This window comes from Antennarius striatus, chromosome 1 (genome assembly GCF_040054535.1).
Source record: "Antennarius striatus isolate MH-2024 chromosome 1, ASM4005453v1, whole genome shotgun sequence".
In the NCBI taxonomy this organism is placed as follows: domain Eukaryota; kingdom Metazoa; phylum Chordata; class Actinopteri; order Lophiiformes; family Antennariidae; genus Antennarius; species Antennarius striatus.
Window position 1 is genome coordinate 11,019,256 of NC_090776.1, and position 16,449 is coordinate 11,035,704.

Below are 16,449 nucleotides of genomic sequence, written 5' to 3' on the forward strand. Positions count from 1 at the left end.
CACTAGCGAGAGAAAAAGTTTGTTATCGCTCGGGGATTTTTGCGAGTCCAAAAAAGTTGTACGTTTTACCCTTTTTTTCCTAAAAATAAGAACGCCTCTGTGGCTACACAAGCTGAAAATTTTGGGGCCATATGGAATTTACTTCGCCTATGGCGACATGGCGAATGGCTAGCGCAAGCCCAGTTTATGTAAATTTATACTGTCATAACTACTAGAGTATTCCAGATTTTAGTTGACAATCTCCTCAGGATCAGACATATACATTAATTCATTCATTTATTCATCAATTTCCGATTGTTAAATATGATAAGTGAATAGTTTGTGATCCTTTTTTATCAAAATATCTTGATATTATACTGTCAAACTATATAGCATACTACATGGTGTTCTTGGGGTTCACTTAATTATCATGAAAATGTTTCGAAGTATTTTTGCTTTATCACCATTTTTGTGAAGATTAGGCGCAAGTCTCAGCAGTTCAGTTTTTGTGTCTGAACACGGGTGTCTTTAGAATGTGGGCTGTTTAAGGCAATGTACTTTATTACTTGTTAAGGCCACAATATACCTTGGCCTGCCTGAATACTGGTGCTTTTATCAGCTGTGGTTTAGAGGTCTCTTGAGAAGAGATGTCAGTTATCAGGGTTACTGTGCAAGCTGCAAAACCACACACAATGGCCATTCATCAGAAATGAGATTCATTGTACTGAATTTTATGTTTTTCTAATTTTTCCCTGTGTACTGGGAGCTGTGCTCTCTAAGTAAGATCTGTGCTGAACAAATAAAATCATCAGACTTCATTCCTTTTTCAGGCTACAGAGATATTATCAGCCCTAATAGCACTACTACAGAATTATTTGAGCTTTGCTTCCTCATCAATCACTTTATTTATCATGAGAAAAAGATGAGTGGATGGAAAGACGAATGGACACAGGTAGGCAATGGATCAATAGATGATAGAGTATTTGTCTTTACTTCACATGGTCAATTACCAATTCAAAATGGAGGGGAGAAATAGGATATAAGGTTGTGATGTGGTTCACCATGTCTCATGTTTGTGCAAAGAATGTGGGAGGAGTGCGTTCGTTTGCTCTCACACGGAAACATGCATGACACATGTTCCAAGACTTACATGGATTCAGAAAACCTTTTATTTATGTTTCAGATCTGCAGAATTCTAGGTACACTAATGGAACTAATAAATAACAACGTTTAATCAAACTAAACAGTTTCTTGGCAATGTTAACTTGGAGCTTTGTTAAAATGTCACTGCAGGGATATAATGTGAGATTGGAAAAATAAAACTTTATTATTAAGGCTGTGTGAAATGAAGCAATGGTCACCCAGAAATAGCATTAGTATAATTTACTATATCAAATAGTCTCATGCTAGACATATTCAACATAATATTATTTCATAAATATAAATGGGTTTAAATTACTATTAATCATAATAATAGAAGTGGTATACAGTTACATTTACATTTAAAGCTCTTTAGCCTGATTTCATTTGACTTACATATGCTATTCTATACATTTGCTAAAAACACTTTTCCAAAGCCAGTTATCAGTAAAAAACACAAACTAGCCAGCGAGTGCTCAGGTTTTTCCTATTGCTCTGTTGTCAATCTAACATGATTTCTATGATTTCTAAAGACCTTTGCAGATGGTGGATGAAAAGCTGCCCATCAGTCTTTAAGAAACCAGTGTTAATTTGTCCCACTTTGAAGACACTACTTACTCTTTTATATTCATGATGAACTTCAAGCCTTCTAAACCCACACCAGGGATCTGTCCTTGAATTAATACGCTGAAAGATATAAAGCACAGTGACCTTTGGGTTATATGGTGTAAGCAAATACAGCAAACAATGTTCGCCCAAGGCACACACTGGTTCATTCATGTTTTAAGCTCCTCTGTTAATGCAAGATTACCAATGTGTTCTCAAATTGAAAAGACACAGCTCCATAACCCATGCAGGGGAGTGTGGGGCCATCTACTCCTTATTTATCAGCAGTGACACTATCAGCACAGTGCCTTGTGAAAAGAGAGCCAGTCATTCAGAACAGTGGGGCCACCTTGGCTGTCAAAGCAGGATTTAAGCTACATTTCCCATGGTTGCCATGACGACTGTGGGAAGTGATTATGAGGAGAGTTTTTGGAGCAGTGCTGTCACACCAGTGGGTATTACCATAGTGGTTTGCACAGAAAATTACTTTTTTTTTGTGCCAGGTGAAGTGTTCTGTTGTGTGATGGCAGTGCCCTAGAATTATTTGTGTCAAAAATAACAGGCTAATGTATTTGTGTCTTTCCAGGGCAAAAAATGGATAGATGGGACAAGATCAAGTAGACTGTGAGGATTCTCTAACCCTTGCCCCCGAGTCCCAACCGTCTGAGAGGGTGTCGGACGTCACTGAGGCAAACCTGGGCCGTTGGCACTAAGATGTCCCTAAGTGGTGGCACTGCAGGCGGGAAAGGTGTGGACTCTAATGCGGTGGACACTTACGACAGCGGGGATGAGTGGGATATCGGTGTTGGAAATCTGATAATTGACCTTGACGCTGATTTAGAGAAAGACAAACTTGAGATGTCTGGCACCAAGGACGGCATGGCGGCACCACCCAGTGCAGTGGCAGCATTGCCTGACAACATCAGGTTTGTTAGTCCAGTGTCTGGCTCTCAAGGCAAAGAAAGCAAATCCAAATACAAGCGCAGTAAGAACTCTAAAGACAATAGTAGTAAACCTTCATCTGGAGAGGGGGGCAAAAAAGAAACTACAGGACGGACTCAAGGGGAGCCAACAGGCACAGCAGCAAGTGCAGGAGCTGCTGGCAATAATTCCACCTCTGGAAAAAACATGGAAAAAGGGGGCAAAGCCTCAAGAGGTGTTCTGAGTGGTAAAAAAGAGAAAGAAGGGGCTAGTGGGAAAAGCAAGAAAGACAAAACAGATGGAGCCCCAGTCGTGGCGATAGCTGCCACAGAGAAGGATGTTGTGTCTCAAGCCCAAATTGCCCTGGGGAATAGTCGTAATGCGTCCTTTGAGAACACACAATCAACAGACTTGGCAGAAGCCAATCAAATGGGGAATATTGCACTTGAACCTGTTGGGATAGTACCAGCGTTGACCACAAAAACTGAACCAGAGGAGGTGGAAAATGGAAATAGTGAATGCAAGGCATTGAAGAAGGTGAAAAATGAAAAGGTACGTTTTACATTTTATTCAGCTTGCTTTTATCTTGATGTTGTGTTACATATTGTCGCTGATTAATCATGTGTGTGTCAAAGGAAAGGATTTCACCATGTGTTTTGTTAGGTACTAACTACAGACATTTTGCAGGCTGATCCTAATGTAATTGTGTTTGCTGTACACACAATATGCAGCGTTCAATGCATTTGTATCAAAAAGTATTCTGCTAATTACTTTCTTCTAACAGATATGCACTACATCGATCTGTTTCACACAAGATCTACTGAATGAGCCCGTGCTAACTGGTATTTGTTTTGGAGGGCCTTCAGTGGGTGCTGTTAAACTTGTGCTCAGAGCTCACAGTTGTTGACATGTGCTGGCAACCACCCATTTTTTACTTTATCCAAAAGCCAACAACAACAGGCAATTGTGGAGTTGTCAGTGAAAAGCATCTTTGAAACAATGAATGCTTTCATCAGATTAATTATCATGTTAGAAATTCATAAATGAAAGAGACACAATTGACACAAACCCTTTATGGTGCTTGCAGTTGTGCTCTGTGATTGCCTGTCGCTTGCAGCAGGCTAGGAGATACTGTACTCCCTAAAGCTGCCTCACAAGTGATGCATAAAAAGACCTACTGCTGTTTTTGTCTTTTATTAGCACATGGTGAATAAGGGCACCCTTGACAAAATGATGCGGGGACCAGCTGCATGAGGCATTGTGCTTTCTCTACCCTTCATGACAGTCAAGATTTGACTCATTTTAAAACTATGCATCCTTGTTATAAAATACTCACATTCAGCTTGTAAAATAAATGTAGCCAAATTGAGTTTTGAAATTCCTTGAAACATTGTGTTAATTCTGAAGTAGCATTAGTATCTATACACACATCACGACTGTGGTTAAGTCAATGTCACTTTCTCTCACAATTTTTCTTTACATGATATCAGCGCTGACATTATTGTACAAGAACAATATAAAGATTTGTGTTTTTATTCCCCACAGTTATCTTGTTCACTCATAGAGTTGATCTATCAGTGTGTCTATTGTATGCCTCATAGCAGCCTTTTCATGCTCTGCCAGTATAAAAGACAGCAGAGCAGGGAGGTGCTGAGGACTGTTTTTGTCTGTCATCGTGTTCCATTCTTAATCCCACAAGCCCCAGCAATGCCTAGTGGAACAGTGTGTGGGGGAGGGAGCTGGTGCAAAGCACGCCTTGGTCGTTCTTCCTGCTGCTCTGAAAGTGGCGTGGGGGATGGGCTGTGAGGAAGCCTGTTTGATTCTTTAAATCCAGGACAACCGGCCAGGAACACAAGCTGGGGAGTCTCCCAGACTGACTGATCTAAAAGGAAATTACTGTAAACTCTTTGCAATCATTATGTGTTTAGAATGAAAAGTCTTTTGAGTGAGACCCACGTGAATCGGTGGACAGTACTGAATAAAGAAGAGGGTCATAACTGTCTCTGTTTAGCCGGATGGTGAAATAAGTCCTTGAAAACATGTTTAAAAAATGTGATAGTGATGCAGCATGGGCTGTGCTTTGAAGAGCTGCTTTGAGGCTGGCAACCCCCATTAATGGATTTGGTGAAAGTCCATTTAACTCTGATTTCCCTCCTACCTATCCAAACAAAAACCCATACAAACCGTCTGTGTCATCTGAACATTGTGAATCCGTTTATGATTTAAACCTCAACATGGAGAACCAGGCTGTTACAACACAGCTGCAGAGAAAGGCCAAGCACTATAGAGCAAAGATGAGTCCACACCTAATGGTGACATTAATGGGCTTGATAATTACTGCTCGTAAGCATTTGAATGGGCATAGAATAATAATTTTTTCCAACTGGTTAGTCTTGCATGGCCACAACTCCACACTTTGTTCTAGTCTGTGAAAGAAAGAAGGAAAGGCCATACCCATTATCATTCTAGGACGGAAGAATATAACCCTCTGCCCTGTTTATACTGCTTCAAATCAATCAAGCGTATTGGGTGGTGTGAAGACCAGGATGCATTGATGAAGCTTCTGCTAAATAACATTGGGAGTGTTTGTGTGTGATGGAAAGATGTACTAAAATGACTAAATCCCTGCAAAAGAATCCAGTAGGCCTGTTGTATTTAAGCATCTGAAGCTTTTTCAGACGTCCTCAACCATTTTCATCAAAGGTTACAGGCTTAGAGGTGGCTGTTTTCACATGCCGCTGGGGATTTTGAACAGTAACACACAGATAGTGGAAGGGGAGGAGAATGCCGACTGAAATAGTTGGCAGATGACAGGCTCATACCAGCAACTACCTCTTGTGAGTCAGGCAAGGAGCCGTGAAAAGGTAGGGTTAAGGAGAGATTAGATGATTTGAGAAGAGTTTCTGTAATAGACAAGAGCTAGATAGCATAGTTTGATTGAAAATTGCTCGCTGAACAGAGAACAGAGAACTGAACACTGTCAAGGTAAATCTATTGCTGTGACTCATTGTGACTGTTAAATATTGGCTCGAATTCTGATAAGGATGACATAGATCAGATCCACATCGCAATTGGTCATTTAATGTAGCAGGTTTTCGTGTTAAGGTTAAAAAATTGCTTTCCCATCTTTCCCTTTATTATTTCCTATCTTTCCCTTTACTTCCATTATTATGATGTGACCATTGATTTGAAATAACTAGCTGTCACATGATCAGTGTATTTCAAGGGTAATCAGTATGCATCTCACCAGCTCCCCTGTTCTCTGTGGTGGAAGTGTAATAGTGTGGCTACATTGTCTGCGTCTTAAGTTGAAGTTCCCCAAAGCATTGGTTCTCGAATCCTGAATAAATCATCTCTACTTCCTTCGTACAAGTGCTAACAACCTCTGAGTGTGTCTCAATCTCCCACCTTTCATTATACAAATCTAGAGGAGTAAGGCATTCGTCAGCTGCCTCGGTGTGCCACTGGCCTTGATAAATGAAGTAGCTCTCATGGAAAATTACATTGGCAGTGTTACTTTGAAAAGAGGAAGGAGAGAGGAAAGGCTACACTTGAATGAATGGGCTGAGCGGCTGCTTTGGGTAGCTGCTGATGTTCAACTGGGAGAGTGGAGGATTTCATTAGTGTTAGCTCGCTTATTTTCTCTTTGCGTATGCCTGACTGACTGTTGCTTTTGCATGAAAGCACATTCCTTTTTAGTACCATTTTAAAGGCACTGGAATAAAAAAGAGATGGTGACTTTTTTTTTTTTTTGCAAAGTGAGTAAATTACACGTAGAAGCTCAATGTGAAGTGAGTCTCATAGTTTACTGTTCACATTCTGCTGAAGTTAATATCACCTAGGTAGGTTAATAGTAAAAATATTCATCCGGTTGTAGTTAGACAGCATCATATGTCTTGTACATATACTCTTTAGATATGTTAGGTATTTATATATTGATACTATTATATATTTGATTATGCGTTATGTCTGACTTCTCTATCGGAACGACTCAACTCGTTGAAAACCTTAAGACCCTCCCCTCCTTACAGGATTTGGAAGACCTTGTTCAGAATAGACGCCTATATCCGATTTTTAGCCCATCCAGTCCCAATCGGGTAGTAGTCTGAACAGCTCTTAACACATCAATGGGATATGGCAGACCGCAATGTCATATTTGCGACGCAAGAGGAAGGTTTCAGAAGGAAGAGCATCATGCATTACGGAGCGGTAAAAAAGAGAAGATGTGTGTGAGATTTTCTGTACCTCTACCAGACAGTGATAACGCCAATACACTAAGGTAACAAAACTTCATGTTCAAACTTCATCGGAATTATATGACCTCACACATTACGCACACTGAACGACGACTCTGCCCCGACGTCGTTGTACGGCAACCTGTCAGATCTGCCGATAACGTTGCCCAGTCTGAACAGAGCCACATCGCATTTGGGCACTTGCTAAAAACAGTGTGAATAGTTATCCCTAAAAATCAGATATGGAAGGAAATCTGATATGCCTGTAGTCTGATCGGGGCCAAGTAACAGTCAAACATCCAATTTCCTATTATCAAATTTACTAGTGTTAGTATTGCCTGGTGTATGTTGTGACACAATTTGCAGTAGTTTGATCGTAGTATTTTGTTGGATTTTTATTGTGTTTTGCAAGATAAAGAAAAGAAAATCAAAACTCAAGAAAATGTATGAAGGAATCAATATTGTTTTATATTTTAAAAAAAGGCAAATTAATGTTAAATTTAATCACAGAAGAACTTAATATTTGGTGGTAACCTTTATCAATCCACATATGGAAAGTATGCTGATGATTAAATGTTCATAAATGATTTATAATACTGTTTTTAGCCTCAGTTCCGTGCTGCTGTGATTTCAACATTGTTGCCTCTGCTGAGTGAAGCCCCCACACCCTCAGGGAGACCCTCTCTGCTACAGGAAGAAAACATTTGACACTAATTGTTTTCCACAGCTGCCATTAGCTGCTACTTCATTATAACATGAACCGGTTTGAGCTTGTAGGCAAAACAAAACACTTCAAGAAGTATAGAAATGATGTAATTCTTTTAAGTAATTGAGCAGCTGTTAGGATGGATATAAAAATGTCATTGCAGTGATATTGAAATTGGTTGTGCTTTTTATAATTTATTTTCATGTGAACTTCTGTGTCTCAGGGTTCATCTTTTTCTCAACAGAAAAAGAGGCATATCATGCATGCCACACATTTTCAAGGTTTACTTTCTTATCCCTCACTGACATACCATAGAAAATCAAAACAGCTTGAACAATCAGAGGATATCAAAATGGCATGTGTAATCACAATATGGGGAGAAAAATTGCTGCAAAATACTGATATTTGCAAATGTCACCATTAAAGCATTTGCCTCCAATGCCTCCTGCAGTGTGTAAACACACTCAGTTTACTTCAACAAATACGGTGCATATTTCAGTCTCAAAATTGTATTTTTATGCACCATATTTTCAGAAACACTCAACTTGATATCAGTACCATAGTGTGAAAAAGAATTGTGTGTTCTTCAGTGTGTATCTCATTCAATTCATACAAGACTTTCAGACGGAGTTCATGAAACAAAGGCAGCTTGAGTAAAGTCAGTCTAATGCTGTTATTAAATAAGCGAAACATGTATACAGTTCTTAAATCACCAGTGTGAAAGAAATCTGAGAAACCTGGATTAATGAGTGGTTGCAGATGGACTAGAAACTCTCTAGCCTAATTACGCCCATCCCTGTGCGATGAAATAAAATGGGTCATTGTAGGAATCATGAAAAGAGTTAGTACTGTCAGAACAGATGAGGAAGAATGTGAAATGCATCAGTCTAGGAAGTGTCAGGAAGCTAATCTAGGCTGTGAGACTCCACAGTGAAACACATCATCCTCTCATGGGTTGGATGTGAACAGTAGTAATGAACTGACCAAGAAGTGGCCAACTTTACAAAATTCCTTCCTTGCATTCCTTACTTCTGGTCCTACTATTCAAAAGAATGAATTACCCAAAGAGAGCCACTGGTAACCCAAAAAATCATAAGGCACATCTGAGTTTTGTCACAACACACTTTGATGAACCATCAGACTGTAGAAAAATATTCTATGGACTGAAAGGGGAAAAATTAAACATCCAAAGGAAGGACTTCATTACATCAGGTGTAAACGCAACACAGCATTCCATTAATAATAATAATAATAATAATAATAACCAGTACTTTAATTGTCCCTCTTGGGGAAATTCTTTTTACACTTCACATGTACATATATATGTTAATTACACACACAGGGGTTACAGGTTACAGGCCCCTGAACACAGCATACACTAGGGGCCTGTAGGCATGCAATTAGTATAGAGAGGACATACAGAGGTTCAATGGAGGCAGAGTGACAGTTCGCGCACAAGGGTCACGCCCCAATGAGCATCTTGTAGGGGGACGGCGCCTTGCTCAAGGGCGCCTCGGCAGTGGCTGGGAGGTGAGCCGATGCCTCCCACCGTCAGGTGTCACTCCGAAGGATGTTCTGGCGGGAGCGGGATTCGAACCCCCTATGGCTGGGCGATCCTGTCTTCAAGACGATTGCTCTACCGCTGAGCCACTGCCACCCCATTAAAAGATACGTAGTTATATCTTGTGTCAAACATGGAGGCGGTAGTGTAGTATTGTGGTGATGCTTTATAGATTCATGACTGGAATGATCTGCCATAATTTAAGGAAACTTGAATGTTGTTCTCTGGCAGTTGCTTGGTCACGTAGCAAGTTAATAAATGCAAGCATGACCATAAGTGTCAGTGGTTTAAAAGGAATGAAATTACAGTCTTGGGAGTAGCCTGATAAAAGTCTAAACCTGAATCACATTAGGAGGCTGTGGCAAGACCTGAAAAGAGAAATTCAGGCTCACAAAGCCTCTGGTGTGGCTTCACAAAAGCAGTTCTTCAGAGAATAGTGGGACAAAATTCCACCTCATCCAAGTCAGAGACTGATCTTCAGTTATTGAAATTGCTTGCTTGCAGCTGTTGATGCTAAAGGGGGCACAGCTAGTTATTAAGTTCAAGGCAGAGCAAAGACTTTTCACAGTTGCAGATAATCATTTTGCCTTATTAAAACTAAACAGTTTATGTTTACTCAGGTCATCTTTGCTAAATGTGGTGTTGTATGAGATCTGCACAAAAATAAAAAATCAGGATCAGATCCTACTTCATACCACTGTAGTCATCATTTCTGTATTGGCACATAAATCATGATATCAGAATGGTCAGCTAACCCAACAACAAAAAAGAATAACCAAAAGATTGTAGTTTTGTTCCTCAGGTATGCTGCAGACCTTTATTTATAACCAGCACCGTGAGGAACATTGAGTATGTTATGTACTCATTGATTTATTACATCCCGCTTCAAAGCGGTGATGTATTGTAATTGTCTGTGTTCGTGTGTTCGTCCGTTCGTCCAAATGTCCACCAAATGGCTTTGCAAATGTTGCAGAAAGAAAAATGAAACAAAAAGAAGATTACTTGGGTGGCAAAGGGGAAAATGAGATGAGGACCTTCACCTTAAGAAAACTTGGTCAACTAGGTCAAATTTCAACCTTTGTACACTCAGGAACTGGAGAAGGCCAGTGTAAGACCACAGGTAAAAGCTAGTGCTTTGATCTACATATGCACTAGCTTTGATCTATGGTCAAAGCTATGCACTTGTTAGGTACCACTTTCAGGGAATCCTGACCTACCCTTCACAGGATGTTGCAGTCTCTGACTGCCTTCTTGACAACTGTTTCACCAAAAATCAAAAACACTAACCCTTTTTGAACATGCAACCTTTTGAAAATGGACTCCAGAATGTAAACTTTCATTGTCATTTAAACTGAACTGATAGAATGAATTTCCACTAAATAAAACGTGGCAGTTTTTTCTGTCCTCTTAATGTTGTTCCTTCCAGAATTACTCGAAATTGACATTTTCCTTGTTCGCTGTTATCACTTAAAATTTCATTGTTATATTCCCCGTGGTTATATCCATGTGGTTGATTCGTGGATCCTCTGAAAAGTGATAATTTTAAGCATTCTTAAACAGGAGAGTGTTTTTGAATCATACCTGATCATTTTCCTGAAGCTAATCAAGGTGTATATAAACCTCTAGACTCCACGCTGGTTGCGTGACAGTCTTAATGTGGCTCCTTTATAGAATAGCATGGTGATTCAGTAAAAATATGAAGTCCTTTTACAAAACATTTGATGTTCATTTGTCCATGGTGATCCTTTGAAAACAATGTCTATAGTTTTTTGATGAGAAATGTTTTGAAGGATTGTTAACTAGAACAATACGCCTTGTGTTAAGGAAACTTTGATTTTTGGAATGCAATTTTTCACGGTTCAGTTTTTATGTGGCAACATTATAATAACTTACATTGTGAAATGCAACAGGGATCACAGACCTGACTTGAAATATATATATGTATATGTACTCTAACACACAACCCAGATTATTGTTGTTAAATGCATTCGTTTCTAATTAATGAAGGTTGTAGGAGTTTTAGGGTCTATGTCTGAAAAGTTGTATACTCATTGAAAGCATTTTAACCTCATTATACATCGAGAAACGTGTTTAATGTCTGTTTTAAAATATGTTATGATTTCCTGCAAGCAGGGACACAAAACATTGGGCTAGTTTTGCAAAATAAATTACAGATCTGTCACACAAAGCCCTTGTCATGGTTTGTCTGTCACTCCCTATAGCTTTCTCATTTTAGCTTTTCATGAGGTGTGTTACTGTGTCTGGATCAGCTTGCTGTGAAGGAGACGCGTGTGTGTGTGTGTGGGGGGGGGGGGTTGGGGGGGCTAGGGGTTGTACGACTAATTCAGCTCATGAAAGACTTAGGCAGCGAGAGCAGCTGTCTTCCATTGTCGGCCTGCAAATTTCCAGTGTGCCTCATTTCGTCGTTCAATGTGTGAGTAGAAAGAGATTCAGGGAGGGGAGAGGAGAGAAGAAACAAACCAAAATAAGAAAGGAATGAAATATCAGGACTTTCATTGCTTTGACTCGGTGTATGCTTACTTCTGTTTCTTCTATTTAAAACCGTGGTGGGTCTGTGGTTGGACTATGGATTTATAATAAACCATGAGACCTTTCAGACCCGGATTGCAGTATGCACACAGATAAAAAGACTGTTGTGGTGAGAGGGTAGAGAGAGGGCATATGAGGAGCAAGAGAAGGGGGTGGGATAAAGAGCTGCCTGAGATTAGGAGAGGAGGGGGCTGTTGAACGGTGTTATGAATGGATAGAGTCTTTAACCCCCAATACACTGAATAGTTTGTCACAGGCTGCTGCGGCTGTATGTGGAATGAGAGGAGCTGGTTGAGAGCTCTTGGATTCCTGAATCCTTGAGGCATGTGGTCTGATTAGCAGAACAAAACCCACACAGTGGGGAGGAACCCCCCCCCCCAGCTGGAATTTTCTACCAGTGAGGGAAGAGGTTGCTCAAAGTTTGTACTGACTAGCTATGTTGTAAGGGAGCGGAGTCTGTGTTTGATTCCTCAGCTGAAGGTTTTTGTTATTAGCCTGTTCCGTTTTGGCCAAACACTCTTGATCCTTTTACGGACATTTAAACTGAGCGTTAAAATAATTTTCAATATTGAAACCGTTTTGGCCATGAAACAGCTGATGAGAAAACGTTCAGTCCAAGAGCTTAACTCCTTATGACAGGTTTGTGGTTAAACAAAGACGACGTTAACAACAAGGCAGTGTTAAAGCAAGGAGTGATTAGAGACAGGATTACGTATCTCGCCCTCCCCCCTAATACGTAATACAGCCACTTTGTTCAATGGAACAAATTTAAAAAATCACTGACGTGTCTTAGCATTATTTCAACATATTTTGTTCTCCCAAAATGCAATCCATAGGAAAAACAAAAACCTCTTCCTTTGTCCTCTACGAAGGTCAGGATTGAATGCTGTATAATCATTTACTGACATAAACTTACAAAACATACTTTCTGAGGCATACTGCTTTGGATATTGAGCAATTTTCCCAGTCCTTTTTATGAAACACTTTCATCAGAAGACAGTCCAGCATGCATAAAAACCAGATTAATTCTTATCTGCACCAGATCCCACACTTCAGATTAACTATACCTTGTCTATAAATACAAAAAAACCAAAACATTATCTGGGGCTTGTTGGGTTTCTGTGTTGAGATGTGTTTTTCTCATCTGGGATCCCAGACAGGAGTTTCTGGTGACATTGTTCTAGAACTGCTCACTACAATCTCTTTGTTTCGCCTGAGCAAAGACAATAGCAGCGTAACACTGCTGCAGTGGGTGATTTTAAGTTCCACGCAAGCATTCAGTGAGCAAAAAGGTCAACACATATACCATAACTGTGGTGTCTAGTGTGGCGTGGTACATATGCATTGAGCAGCATCTTGTAAAGACGGATTCAAGCATGGCAACAACAGTCATTTATCTTGAATGTCATATAGTAGCTGATCTCATCCTCTGCTTGGAGGAACATTCGTGACTGTCTTTTTTTCCTTGTTTTCCCAGTATCTGTTGTAACAATTTTTACAAACAAATTATTATTATAACATCATTAAAACAGTTAGACATTTCTGATAACTTTTAAATTTAACCAATAGAATGTTTTTGCACATGAAATATTGATACTACGGTTTTAGTATTTCTAGAACTGACTAGCGTCACACGCAGCAAGGCGCCTTGTCATTTTACTCACTGCTAAACCCTAACTGAGGTAGACAACTGAGCAAGCACTCATAGTGGCTAATCCATTTTCTTATCTATCAGATGGTGTTGTTTGGGGATGTTTGTTTGCAAGCTGAGGGTGTTTTCTGGGCTTATCCGTCTCGTTACATTTTGCAGCGTGTTGAAAGGCTGTCTGCCAGAAATAAAGCAGCAGTCCACATTTCAGCATGAGAAATTGGAGAAGTTAGATCATGTGCTCTATCTTGCCTAAAAGCCAAACTGAGAGGTCAGCCTTGAGAGCAGAGCTTTTATACCAGCTTTCCTCTAATCCAGTGACTCCGATTCCCGCTCAGAGCATAATTGAATGTCATCTGTTCAAATATAAAAAAAAACAACCTGAGCCTTGTTAACTAAATAAATTCAATAAAGTTAGCTTCATTTTTTAAAGAAGTATGCAGTTGGTGCGTTGCATCTGTGCTTGGGAGCGCATCTTTCCAAGCTTGGAAGTACAGATCTGAGATGAAAGGATTTTCTTTGCCATTCTAATCCACACAGACAGCGAGGCCCTTGTGATTATTCCCGCCCCCTTCTCTCCACTCATCTCTTTGAATGCAGAGCCTTTCTAATTCACCCTAAAAAGAGTTTCAAAAGGGGATTATACCACTGATAGAAATTAAAGAGAGAACACGTCCGTCCTTTGGGACCAATGTCAAACATTCATGAGTCCATGGAAGCTTGCATCATGCACTTTATCGGACTGAATTTGAAACTAGTTTGCATTCAGAGGGCTGCTTTTCAATTAAAAATGGTTGATATAATGGCTCATCAGTTATATATTTTTAGATTTTACAGTTAAAATATCTACTACTGGAAACGTTCCAATAGATCTGTTGATCCATGACATGCATTCAGCGACACGAGAAAATATGCTAACATTTAGTCTGCTGGGCTACAAGGATCTTTTACGTAAAGAAATCAATGGTGTTTTATTATAACAACTTGTTTTTCCACCAGTAGATGTTCCCTAATTGAAATTATGTAAATTGCAGTTTTTAATAAAGAGTTGACAATCATGGTGAGTAATTATTTTCCATTCAATTTTAAAATCATTTTAAGTTACCATAAATTAAGATGTCAGCTAGACTTTACTGATAACTTAATGGCTCTGAGGGGGGAAAAATCACACATTGTTCAATTTGAAACTTTTCCCTTTTGTTCAAGACTATTGACTCTAGATTTACATTTTCAGCATAATTCTCACGAGCGTTAGGCTGAAGACCTTCGCATTGAACATGCTAAAGAGACACTGTTGGAGAATGAGGTAGAGCTCATGTCTGTCACTGATCTGGGCTTCAGTCCAACAACTTAATGCTTGATCATCACCGAGTTCGTTTACGTCCTTTCCCTGATCTAATGTGTTTCAAGAGTACTGCATAGATAAACAAACTATACGTTCATTAAATATACAAACACCGATGGGTGGTTCTGTTCTGCTGCCTTCACTGAGGCTTTGCTTTGCTTCTTTGCCAAGTCCTTTTTAAACTCAATGACATGGAACTATTTGACTCTGGCATCAAGGAGTCTGTCACTGTTTACACAACACGTTAAATTTATGTGTCTGGTAGCGGCTCTTTGACCAAGGCTGGACTTGACCCACAAAAGGGTGGTAACAACATAAAAAATAAAATAAAATAGAGTTATGATGTTAACCAAACATGAACCTCAAACTATGTGTTAATGTGAGAAATATTGAATTCAATACAAGAGTCAGGCAGTTTGTTTTTAGACTAAATGTTAAAAGGAAGTCAGGATTGACATGTTTTACCCGCTCTTGTTGTCATTTTTGTCTTGATACTGCACTCTCTCATACCAGACTTTTGATCCTGGTGTCTCATAGAATATCTGTATTTGCATGGTTTACTAGAAAAGAAACCTCAGATGTTGTAAGTGATAAATGTAGGTTATCTCTATTAATTCCTCTTCTCAAAAATTGATTCTTTGCCAAAGACTTCTGTGGTCTCTGGTGTATGAGGGTTTGATTTTCTCATGCTATTTCTTTCCCTTAAACAAGAGTAACACATGCATCAAAGTCACCCCTGCCACAGCAGTCCTCTTATGAATACTGATACTCTGAATGGAGGCTGCATCAGTGTCCTTGAATACAGAAGCTTTCATTATCTGGTGTCGATTGTCAAAACGGTGTTCATCCAATTTGCTGTTTTTCATCTCCCACCTCTGTTTGGTCAGCAGTCTTATCAGTTGATTTACTTATTTATTCACTGCAGGGTGATGTTGTTAGGCTGTAATGTTGTATTTCTCCTGGAAGAAATAATTAAACATAATTGTTTCTTGAGAAATTTGAAGCGATGTGGATTTGTAATCTTCCTCATACAAACACAAGAACATGCAAAGTCCTGGATAAAAGTGGCAATTAATTTGACATGTACATGATTGTCTTTGTTTTAATATGAATATTTTACTGTGTGCCTACCAGTTGTTACGTTTGTAGATAGACGGGTAAAGGGGAGGGTTGTGTATCTGATATATCCTCAGGTGCTTCCCTCAACCTTTCCTTGCATATTGTATGGCGATGTTGTGGTGCACACCTAACTAGTCTGGGTTTGCTGGAGCCTACCACAGCTGACTATGGGTGAGAGGTGGGGTACACCCCGGACTTGCCGCCAGTGCATCACGGAGCCACATGAAAGACAAGCGAGCACTCATGCACACACTCACACCTAAAGTCAACTCACACAGACAATTTAGAACCGACCATTTCACCTAAGCTGCATGTTTTAGGAGGTGGGAGGAAGCCAAACCCATTGAATACATTAAAACACATTAAAAGATGTTAAAATGCCATGCACCCGTGATACCTATCTGTCTTCAGTTTGTTCTGTTAATGCATTTCAGCTCTGTCATCATCTACACTGCAAGAACAGACTAAATGACATAGACTCCAATTACTCTTACAGCCTTGAACAAGCTGTATGAAAAGGGCAAGCATGTGTTGTGTATAGATAGTAAAATGAAAAGCGGGTATATTTCGCTGCATAGATAATCAGATTAGTTCCCATACTTCATGCTGTGAATTTACAAATTTTATCATCTGCCTCGG

At 39.6% G+C, this 16,449-nt stretch overlaps 1 protein-coding gene across 2 annotated transcripts in view; it reads left to right on the forward strand.

The window, feature by feature from the left end:
* znf609b (zinc finger protein 609b) overlaps positions 1 to 16,449 on the forward strand; it is a 75,622-nt gene that overhangs the window by 20,298 nt on the left and 38,875 nt on the right. For both annotated transcript variants that reach the window (XM_068312271.1, XM_068312280.1), the window contains exon 2: positions 2,312 to 3,198. In XM_068312271.1, the coding sequence (XP_068168372.1) occupies positions 2,440 to 3,198 (759 nt within the window). In that variant the 5' untranslated portion in view covers positions 2,312 to 2,439. The remainder of the gene's footprint in view (positions 1 to 2,311; positions 3,199 to 16,449) is intronic.